Source organism: Nomascus leucogenys, chromosome 8 (assembly GCF_006542625.1).
Source record: "Nomascus leucogenys isolate Asia chromosome 8, Asia_NLE_v1, whole genome shotgun sequence".
Lineage (NCBI taxonomy): Eukaryota > Metazoa > Chordata > Mammalia > Primates > Hylobatidae > Nomascus > Nomascus leucogenys.
Window position 1 is genome coordinate 4,523,052 of NC_044388.1, and position 11,832 is coordinate 4,534,883.

At 41.8% G+C, this 11,832-nt stretch overlaps 1 protein-coding gene across 1 annotated transcript in view; it reads left to right on the forward strand.

Annotated features, from left to right (window-relative positions):
- Positions 1-341: 341 nt before the first annotated feature.
- LOC115836303 (amphoterin-induced protein 2-like) overlaps positions 342-11,832 on the forward strand; it is a 106,970-nt gene continuing 95,479 nt past the window's right edge. The window contains exons 1-2 of the mRNA XM_030816504.1: positions 342-399; positions 1,145-1,365. Of these exons, the coding sequence (XP_030672364.1) occupies positions 342-399; positions 1,145-1,365 (279 nt within the window). The remainder of the gene's footprint in view (positions 400-1,144; positions 1,366-11,832) is intronic.

The following is an 11,832-nucleotide window of genomic DNA, read 5'->3' on the forward strand; positions in this document are numbered from 1 at the left end:
ATTAGCTTCAAGGACATATATGGCTCACAGTATATTCCATGCTTCTCCATAGGCCAGGAAGATTTGCAGCTAACACCCTTCCTGAATTCTTGTCCCTATAGGGCTTTTGTGTGGGACATCATTGATCCCTATGAGTTCCAGCTGAGGAATTTATGACATATTCTATTCCCCCCTGAGATTAGCCTTTAATAATTTATTAATTCATCCAACATTTAGGAGACCCCAATGGTGTCACATGCTGGGAACCCAAAGATAACTAAGGCATGATCACTGTCCCCAAAGTCCTTAGTAAGGGGACATAAGACATGTAATTTTTAAAAGCTACAAAATGCTATGGTGCCATGACAGAGGTATGTCTGGGGAACAGAAGGGACGCCAAGAAGGAAGAGGTGCTTCCAGGTAAGACAAACTGTAGAAATAAAGCAGCTATAGGGCAAAGAACTTGTTGCAGTCAGGAAGATGCAGGTAGATCAGTTGACCAATTACAGTCCTGTTCTTGGAGCTGGTAGGATAAAGGATAGGCCCAGGTGGAAGAGGCACAGGTGAAAGTTTGGCTCCTCCTGGGGTCTTCATCTATATTTTGACCCAGGCCCGTGTGGGTTGAAATGTAGAGGAAGACCCCAGGAGAAGCATAACTTTCCTTTAACCCATAAATCACAAGACTTGGCTGCCTTATGATGAAGCTGTAGTTCCCAAATATGTCTTCAATGAAGAAAATTTAATGTTTAGGAATTCTAGAACTTGCAGAGTTGGGTGTTGCCTGGGAGATGAAGTGTTCTCTCCATCACCTCCAGCCCTTGGTGCTGAGTTCATTAGCATGTTTAGTTCTACTTTTAGCTGTGAAAAAATATATTTTAAAATATTGACACATTTATTATTTAGTGCTGGATTTAACTGTTTACACTTTCACTGATGAAAGATTAAAAATATGTCTTACTATACACTGCTGCCTATAGTTAAAACAGCATCCCTATTTCTCTTTTTCTCTCTTGTTCTCTATTTTTGAAACTGAGTTAATAATCCCCTTGATGTAGAGATGGGGGATTTTCATCAGTACCAGATCATTTCACCCGCCTTTTCTCCTCCCTGAGATTTCCAATTTCCTGACGCTTCCTTTTCACTACATTTACCATCTATTTCTTAGTTTTAGATAAGATCCCACGGTCTCTCCCTATGAACACTATCTCTCAGATACTGTCAGCATTTCGAACTTCTTACCCTGGAGCTATCCACCTGGATCCTTTACCTAAACTCCTGAGTGCTTCTGGAGAATGTAAAGATCTGTTTTCAGGTGAATCTCAAACACTGTTAAGTAGGGCAGCATTTCTAAAGTCCACGGAGCAGCACAACGGTCCACCTTCAAGTGTGATAGTCACTACCCATTACCTCCCCAAGAGCCATTTTCCCTTCTTTCAGTGTGTTCAGGTGGTAAGGAGAGATCTTTGCTTCCAAGGAGAGTGGTCCCCGACTCCAGGATAGGCCTAACCAGTCATGGAAATCTCCTTCCCCTTGTCTATTGGTTGTTCTTGGTTTGGGCATTTGACCTTGTTCTGGCCAATAGGATATAAAAAGAAATCAGCTGGAGATATCCTAAGTAAAGACAAGATTTTGTGCTGTATTAATTTCCTTGGGCTGCCATCATGAAGTATCACAAACTGGGTAAGTGACAAAAGAAATGTAGTATCTCACAATTCTGAAGGCCCTCAGACTGGAATAAGGTGTCAGCAGGGCCATGCTCCTTCTAAAAGCTGTAGGGGAAAAAACCCTTTCTTGTCTCTTCCTGCTTCTGATGCTTGCCAATGAAGGGGTTCGGATTACACCACCCCACAATATGCCACTCTGGCATATGGATTATTTTGACTTGAAGGTAACTGAGAAAAAGCAGACCCAGGATGAGGTCTCTGTCCACCTCCTATCTGCCTGAAAACAGAACATAAGCTCCCCTTGTGAAAGTGTACCCCTCTACCCCCTTACCAGTAAAGGGATAACATAAAGGGATAACACCGTATCACTGGAGACAAGATGTCATCCAGAGGAATCTACAAAAACAAAACGTTATTAACTAGCCCTCATCTACCATAAGTTTCCCCATATATTTGCCTTCCCACAATTTGCTGCCCCTAGAAGCTCAAAGTCATTTTCCTTTGTCTTGCCACTTCCCTACAAAATTATTGTTCTTTGCTCAATTCTATGTAAGTTCAAGGTCTTTTTTTTTTTTTTAGACAGAGTCTCACTCTGTTGCCCAGGCTGGAGTGCAGGGGCGTGATCTTGGCTCACTTCAACCCCTGCCCCCCGGGTTCAAGCAGTTCTCCTGCCTCAGTCTCCTGAGTAGCTGGGATTACAGGGGCGTCCCACCACATCTGGCTAATTTTTATATTTTTAGTAGAGATGGGGTTTCACCATGTTGGTCAGGCTGGTCTTGAACTCTTGACCTCATGATCTGCCCACCTTGGCCTCCCAAAGTGCTGGGATTACAGGTGTGAGCCACTGCACCAGGCTAAGTTCAAGTTCTAAACATTCCTTTGAATTACTCATTACTGAATACTCCTGTGTGTATGTGCAATGCATATTTCAATAAACTTGTTTGTTTTTCTCTTGATTTTTTTTTTTTTTTTTTTTTTTTGAGACTGAGACTAGCTCTGCTGTTGCCCAGGCTGGAGTAGTAGTACCACGATTTCAGCTCACTGCAACCTCCACCTCCCAGGTTCAAGCAGTTCTGCTGCCTCAGCCTCCTGAATAGTTGGGATTACAGGTGCCTGCCACCAAGCCCAGCTAATCTTTGTATTTTCAGTAGAGATGGGGTTTCAACATGTTGGCCAGGCTGGTCTCGAACTGCTGGCCTCAAGTGATCCACCCACGTCAGCCTCCCAAAGTGCTGGGATTATAGGCGTGAGCCACCGTGCCGGGCCACTCTAATATGTAGTCTAATTTTCCCTAGCTGGAGAACCTAAGATGGGTACAGAAAAGATAATTATTTTCCTCTCCTACACCAGCAATACTTGGCATTCCTCGGCTTGCAGCTTCAATACTTAAACTTCTGCCTCCTTCTTCACAGGGCTGTCTTCCCTCTGTGTGTGTCTCTGCCTTCACATAGCGTTCTCCTCTTGTGTCTGTCTCTGTTTCTTCTTTTTGTAAGGACATCAGTTATTGGATTAGGGCCCACCCTGGTTCAATATGACCTCATCTGAACTAATTATATTTGCATTCCAAATAAGGCCACATTCACAGGTATCTGGATTAGGATATCAACATATCTTTTTTGGGGACACAATTCAATCCATATAAAGGCCTTTTGCTCCTGCCTTTCATCTGCCTGGAGATGCAGCAACATCTTGTGACTATGAGGCTACAAACATGAGGAAACAAGTTTACAAGCTAAAGCTGGTGGAAAGGAAAGCTAGGGAAAAGGTAGGAGTCTGACAGCATTACTACACAGTTGAACTACTGCCAGCAAGAGGTCTAGGTCTACTTACCTAGACCTCTTGCTAGGTAAGAAAAATAACTCCAGGTTACTTAACCCACTGCCAGGTTTCTTTCACTTGTAGCCAAAAACATTCCAATGCATACATAAAACTTTCCCTAGTTCATAATAAAATTAGAAAAATAAGTAAGGTAATAAAATTTTCATAGATCTGCATTCATTAAATTTAAAGGACTAATCTTTATTCGAAATTATGTTATTCCCACTTTAAAAAAATTAAAATATCCTTTCTTTTATGAAATGATGGTATTTGTAGATTGTAATTTTTTTTTTTTTTAGTGTTTTTGGTAAAAGAAGGAAGGAAAAAGGGAAGGGGAAAAAGGAAGGAAGGAAGGGAAGAAAAAAGATTTCAGAAAGTTAGTCTTTCTCTAATTTTTAAAAATTCTTTTACTTAGCTCGTGAAACTCAAAAGTCTGTGATGAGAAGAATGCTGGCTAAACTTGCTTTGAAGGGCTAGAACCAGTGGTGTGTGCTGGAGCCGCTGGCAGCAGCTACCGAGAGCAGACGGTTAAATTTCCAGGAAGCTACTTGGCATCACCTGGGTGTTTTGAAATCCAATGTGGCGGAAGTATTTGCATCATGGAAATCTGCAAATGCTATAAATCAAACCACCTCCCCTTCCCCAGCTGGTCGTTTACCAGCACACTGCTGTCTCCAGCCTGCCTCTTGCAAGTAGCCAGAGGGTAAGCATGCAAGGTACAGCTCACACCAACTAAAACACACATGGGATTGAGGTAAACTTCATTTACTAATTTATACATTTACAATGGAAAATATTCTTGGCTTGGTGCGGTGCAATCCCAGCACTTTGGGAGGGCCAAGGTGGGAGAATCGCTTTAGCCCAGGAGTTCAAGACCAGCCTAGGCAACACAGGGAGACCCTTTCTCTACAAAAAACAAAAAGAAAAGAAGAAAAAGAAAAATATTCTCTCTATTGCTGGTTTAAGTACCTAATGGTCTATTTTCCTCAATAAAATATCAACTCTGCCTTGGCAGGAACCGTATCTGTTCTGTTCATGCAATATCCCCACTGCCTAGCATAGCACCAACTGGGTGCAGGGGCCCTTGTCTTCCTTGGAGTCATGATCAGAGATTCTGTAGTTATCAGAACACTGAAGGAATCAAAGTCTATTAAAACATAAAAAAAAATTTACGAGTGCAGGAAGTCTGTAGACAGATGAGTCCCTGTCCTCACGTGGCACACAATTCTAAGATGGCTGAGCAAAAATATGCAATTAACAAAAGCACTTTGTAATTTCAAGTAGTGAAAGTTACCAGGATGTGAGTTTTAAACAGTCTGCTGTACTGTGTTCAGTAAAATACCGGTTCAACTGGTGATATATAGGTGTTAAAAAAAAAAGAAATGATTCTGTAGCCAGTATATTTGGGAAGTGCTGGTTAACCCAAGTTAAACCGATTTCTTTATTGTTAAACTTCTCTGAGCCTTTAATATGATGTTGATATGTGGGACTCTGTTTTGAACACGGAATCCATTTTTGAGATGCATTGCCTATTTAAGTGTCCTACAGAGCACATGTTAGGAAACACTAGCACGTTGCTATCTTAGATTTCTCAAAAGGTCTCTACTTCCTTGAGGTAATTTTCTATCAGGCACTAGAACAAAATATATTTAGAAATTCCATCGCTAGACAGCAAGAGATAGACAGTTCAGAAGTTTTCTATGTACATTCTGCCCACCTCTTTACCTATATAGAATCACTATGACATAAATGTTTACCTGACTATTATAATTTGTGAGTACCGGAATTGTAGCACTCTATTTTTCCCTAATTGGCCAAAGTTCATTCCCTAATTGGGTAGCTAAAACTCCCAAGATATCAGATAGTTATTTGATCAGGATGTTAATCCTCTTTATGTCACCTGTTTTCCAAATGGTATAAAGAATAAAAATCATCCTTTGAATCACTGTCAAAAAAAAAAAAATAATAAGAGAGAGACCCCCGAAGCCATTCTAATTTAGCTTTTAGCTGTTGGGTGGAACTAAACTCTGTCTATCCCAGTAAGACACTCCATTTGCATTTATAATCTCTGGAGTGATGAGTTTCAAAATCTTGTTTGTTTATATGTCCTCATTTTTGCATATCCTTATGGGCAGTTGGATGTTTCTGCTCTTAAGGCAGTATGGTGTGGCGAGTGAGTGATAGGGTTCTGGAGCCAGCCTGAGTTCAAGTTGCAGCTCAACTGTTACTAGCTATGTGGCCTTGTGCAAGTTACTTAAGCCTCAGTTTTCATCAACTGTGCAATGGGAGTAATAGCACTAATAATCTGCCTCCTGAGTTACTGGAAGGCTGTTAAAAAGATAATAGGTATAAAGCACTCAACATAGGAGTATTCTTTTTTTTTGAGACGGAGTCTCGCTCTGTCACCCAGGTTGGAGTGCAGCAGCATGATCTTGGCTCACTGCAATCTCTGCCTCCCAGGTTCAAGTGATTCTTGTGCCTCAGCCTCCCGAGTAGCTAGGATTACAGGCACGCACCACCACGCCCGGCTAATTTTTGTATTTTTAGTAGACATGGTGTTTCACCATGTTGGTTAGGCTGGTCTCAAATGCCTGACCTTGTGATCCACCTGCCTCAGCCTCCCAAAGTGCTGGGATTACAGGCGTGAGCAACCATGCCAGGCCAGTAGTACTCTTACCACTCTAGCTCTCTCAAAACTGTAGGTCTATTGCTTACAGTGACTCGCAGTGAATTCTTCTAAGTCCTCTCTCTTTCTTATCTAACCAAATCAGGTAAATACATTTGGTTCCTCTAGCACCCCCTCACTAGAAGGATCTCCCAGGCTTTCAGTCATTTCAGCTGTTCTTTTCTGAACCATCTTCAAGTTTCACTGGTGCTCTTCAGTTTTAGGATTTCTAACTGGACGCAGTTAGAAAAATGCCTACTTAGAGAAACAGAACTGTTCGTGACTTCAAAATTACATCAAAGTGTTCTTTGAAAAGGTTTGTGAAGCCTTCAGCCTTTCCATTAGTAGTGGGAGTGGACTATTATTAGAATGCACTTCTGCACTGATCTTGTTGGGTTTAGTTCTGATTTTGAAGGAGGAAATTACAGGACGTTTCTTTTTACAGGGTTGGAATCACAGAAGGTTGTGATGGTTGGTAATGATGTGTTGTCCTCTGTTTAGTACTGACAAAAAGTTGAATTGTTTTACATTTTTTTTTTCAGTAGAGGAGATAAATTAGACTGGGAAGAAAAGTGTTCTGAATTTAAAAGAATTTAGAAAGCCAGTATTCTTTCTAATATATATTAGAAAGAATCTATCTCGGCCAGGTGGGGTGACTCATGCTTGTAATCCCAGCACTTTGGGAGGCCAAGGCAGGCAGATCACCTGAGGTTGGGAGTTCAAGACCAGCCTGGCCAACATGGTGAAACTCTGTCTCTATTAAAAATAAAAATAAAATTAGCCAGGCATGGTGGCGCACGCTTGTAATCCCAGCTAGTCGGGAGGCTGAGGCAGGAGAATCGCTTGAAACTGGGAGGTTGCAGTGAGCTAAGATTGCACCATTGCACTCCAGCCTGGGCAACAAGAGCAAAAATCCATCTCAAAAAAAAAATTAATGAAAGAATCTATCTCATTCTAATATTCTTTCTAATATATATTAGAAAATAATGCACTGAAATATATATCAAGAAAATACTGTTGAGGCCAAGCGCAGTGGCTAATGTGTATAGTGCCAGCATTTTGAGAGACTGAGGTGGGAGGATTGCTTGAGGCCAGGAGTTTAAAACCAGCCTGGGCAACACGGCGAAACCCCATCTCTACAAAAAATACAAATAATTAGCCAGGCGTGGCAGCAGGCACCTGTAGTCCCAGCTATCCAGGAGGCTGAGGTGGGGGGATCACCTGAGTCCAGGAGGTTGAGGCTGTAGTGAGCCATGACTGTGCCACTGCACTTACAGAGTGAGACTTTGTCTCAAAAAAAAAGAAAAAGAGAATACAGTTGAAAATACCGTCACTAACCAGAACCTAACTCCCTGGAACCACTACATACATATATGTATGTATGTATATGTATACTTTCTCCTGAAAGTATAGAATAAAAAACTAGTTGACTTCAGTGGTTAATAAAAAATCAACTGCTTTTTTCCCCATATGCTTGTTGGCTGCACGAATGTCTTCTTCTGAGAAGTGTCTGTTCACGTCCTTTGCCCATGTTTTAATTTTTTTTCTCATAAATTTGTTTAAGTTCCTTGTAGACTCTGGATATTAGACATTTGTCAGATGGGTAGATTGCAAAAATGTTCTCCCATTCTACAGGTTGTCTGTTCACTCTAATGATGATTTCTTTTGCTGTGCAGAAGCTCTTTAGTTTAATTAGATTCCATTTGTCTATTTTTGTTTTTGTTGCTCTTGCTTTTGGCGTTTTTGTCATGAAATCTTTGCCCATGCCTACGTCCCAAATGGTTTTTATAGTTTTGGGTTTTATATTGAAGTCTTTAATCCATCTTGAGTTAATTTTTGTAAAAGGTGTAAGGAAGGAGTCTAGTTTCAATTTTCTGCACATGGCTAGCCAGCTCTCCCAGCACTATTTGGTAAATAGGGAATCCTTTCCCCATTGCTTGTTTTTGTCAGGTTTGTCAAAGATCAGATGGTTGTAGGTGTGCAGGCATATACACCATGGAATACTATGCAGTCATAAAAAGGAATGAGATCATGTCCTTTGCAGGGGCATGGATGGAGCTGGAAGCCATTATCCTCAGCAAACTAACACAGGAACAGAAAACCAAACACCGCATGTTCTCACTTGTAAGTGGGAGCTGAACGATGAGAACACGTAGACACATAGTGGGGAACACCACACACTGGGGCCTGTTGGGGGGTGTGAGGAGAGAGAGGATCAGGAAGAATAGCTAATGAATGCTGGGCTTAATACCTGGGTGATGGGTTGATCTGTGTAGCAAACCACCATGGTACATGTTTGCATATGTAACAAACCTGCACATCCTGCACATGTACCCTGGAACTTAAAATAAAAGTTGAAGAAAAAAATTAACTGCTAGTATAAGTTAACCCAATGTCTTATTTCACATATATATGACACTGACATATTGATATATACATGTCAATATATATATAATATTGACCTAAAATTTAATCTCAGTAGAAGAAGAGATTATGGTCTGTTTTGCCTCTGCTGTACCCTCAGTCTCTAGAAGAGCACCTGACAAAGAGTAGGCATTCAGTCAAGATTTGTTAAAAGGATTGATGAATAAATGAATGAATGAAAATACTACGTTTGGTACTGGAAAAATGAGAAGTGATGTTCAGAATTATGAAGCAGAGGCATCGTGAGGTCTGTAATCATCAATATAATATTAGTCGTCTCACAATGAAACTGTACCTCTTAAACCAGAGCAGTTATTTTTTAAAGTATTTAGAAATATGCTGACAAAATACTGCTTTTTAAAAAGAAAGTTGATTAACTGGAAATATTATTTCGCCAGAATGGTCCACATTTCCAATTAACTGAGGCTTCAAATTTAAAGAAGAAAGAAGCAGACTCTGAGAGGATGAATGATTATATTTGTGCAATTTTTGCATTTGATAAAAAAGCTGTATGAAAATCTCCCCCTCAGCTAGTATGTCCAGATGTTCTGATGAGCCTTGATGTTCCCTTGTGTCATCTTTGAGAACAGACCTCCCTAGTTTAAGCTCCATATTAGTTTTCTTAATTGAAACTAAATAACACTGGCACAGAAGGTCTTGTATGAGCCTTTCAGAGATGTAGAAGATCAGAAGCAGAGAAGGGGAAGGTGGAGATTAGTTGTTAGTTCTAAATTGTGGTTGCAACCTCACAGTAGATAATTGGGCATTTTACAAAGCAAATTAAGGCAAATTATGGTAATGCTCCAATTTGCAATTTGTATAATCTAGACACAAATTTATGTAATTACTTTTCAGAGTTAAAAATGATAGACAATTGCCTCAGGGCCTGTTGTAAACAATAGTAATGCATTTTTATACATTCAGCATGAAGAGAATCAATCTTATATTCATGACACTGGTACATTTGGAGTCTCATCCCAATTTTCTTTCTTTTTTTTTCTTTTTGAGATGGAGTCTCACTCTGTCGCCCAGGCTGGAGTGCAGTGGCGTGATCACGGCTCACTGCAACCTCCGCCTCCTGAGTTCAAGCAGTTCTCCTGCCTCAGCCTCCTGAGTAGCTGGGATTGCAGGTGCTCACCATGCCCAGCTAATTTTTGTATTTTTAGTAGAGACAGGGTTTCACCATGTTGGTCAGGCTGGTCTCGAACTCCTGACCTTGTGATTTGCCCACCTCAGCCTCCAAAAGTGCTGGGATTACAGGCGTGAGCCACCACGCCGGGCCTCATCCCGAATTTCTATAATTTTTTTCCCTTTGTTTTTTGAGATGGAGGCAAGAGCTGCATAGGCTACCTGGGCTGTTGCCATTCCATTGTTTGAAAGCATAAGCCTGATGTTATCTGTCCTCACCAGCCCATGAAATTTCCTGAGGCAGCACTCCACCTGCTTAAGTAGTAACTTAGCACTGCCCCCCCAGCAATGTGTCCCACTTATGCTGGGGACTTTCTACAAGTGGGTGCTTTGCACTTGTCCACATACCAGTCTGTCAAATGCAGTCAGCACATGGCATCCGCCGGGTCCTCCTCCAGCTGCACTTCCTGATGCCTGTCTGCCATCTAATCCCTACCACAGCCAACCACCACTGTCTGAGGTGAGGATGCTGGTGTCTACTACGCCAAAGGTGCTGTATTCTCAGGGTATGAGTGTGGTGTGGGGTTTTGTATAGAGGAAGGGAGAAAGTCTCTTTCTAATTCTCTGCTACCCTTGGTCATGTGGGCCCTTAAGCAGATCTGATTACATTTAGAGTCCTTTCTATTCTTCCAGCTTCTGGCCTTTACCCTCTCCCAGAACCTTAAAGTCTCCCAAGAAAATAGATCTGTCAGCATCTGGCACTAATTCCATGGCCAGAACCTCAAACTTTCTTTTTTTTTTTGAGACAGGGTCTTGCTCTATCACCTAGGCTGGAGTGCAGTGACACGATCTCGGCTCACCGCAACCTCCACCTACCGCGTTCAAACGATTCTCCTGCCTCAGCCTCCTGCGTAGTACAGGTGTGTGCCACCATACCGGGTTAATTTTTGTATTTTTAGTAGAGACAGGGTTTCACCATGTTGGCCAGGCTTGTCTCAAACTCCTGACTTCAGGTGGTCTGCCCACTTGGCTCCCAAAGTGCCGGGATTATAGGCATGAGCTACTGCGCCTGGCCAGAACCTCAAACATTCTTTTGGGAACATTCCTCCAGTTTCTAGTTGTCACCCCCCACCCCACCACCAGGCTGGACTAAGGCATCAGTACAACATAGGTGCTATAATAATCATCATCTCTCCCGTCTCCTTTGAGACATTCTGTCAACCAAACTCATGTCCTCTAATCAGTCACGAAGCAGAAGACTCCATATACATCAAAGGTTACATATGGGTTTAGTGTGAGGGTGATTGGAACCACAGTAGGAATGGGGTGAATGTGTCAGTCACCCCATTAGCATCAGTCAGCCAAATGATCTCTTATATGGAGAATATTTCTCTCCAATTTCTCCAATGATGAAATAAAACCTGAAACTTATTCCCACACACAACATACTTTCCCTCAGGAATCACTAGGTAGGCACTGCCAGTCCTTCCAGTGCCCCCAGATGAGTATTTGTTTATTGGGCACTTATGACTGGATAGCGTCCCTTCCCTGTCCTCCAGAGCCAGGATGAACACAGCCTAAGCTACTCACTCCTGCTCTGAGGCATCTCAGAGTTCACAAGCTGAATGCTTCATATGGGACTGCTCAGTTTATTCCAAGGAGACAGTCCTTTTGTTTTCTCTCTGCTACTTCTTTCTTACTCAGTCACAATTGTATCTTCCTGCCATCCCCACTGGAGATAGCTTTGATTTCTGGTTTAGTGAAAAATCTGTTTTTCTTCCTACCGTACTCTCAACATTCAATGCTTCTGTGAACAATTCATTAGTGGGTTTTTTTTTTCCCACACTGACCAATATTCCCACACCAGTTGACACTGGAAATAGCGTCAGATCCCACAGGTTAAGGGCTCAGTCCCATGAGGCTATCCACCACTTCAGATGCCAATTGCAAGTAGTAGGTCCCCAGGTTACCATAACTTCTAGTGGACTTGGCTACAAATTGGAGGTTCCCATGACTCCGTTCTCAGGTTCAATAATTTACGAGAATGGCTCATAGAACCCAGGAAAACAGTTTACTTGTTATTGCCAACTTATTAGAAAGGATATTTTAAGAGATACAAATGAACAGCCAGATGGAAGAGATGCATAGGACAAG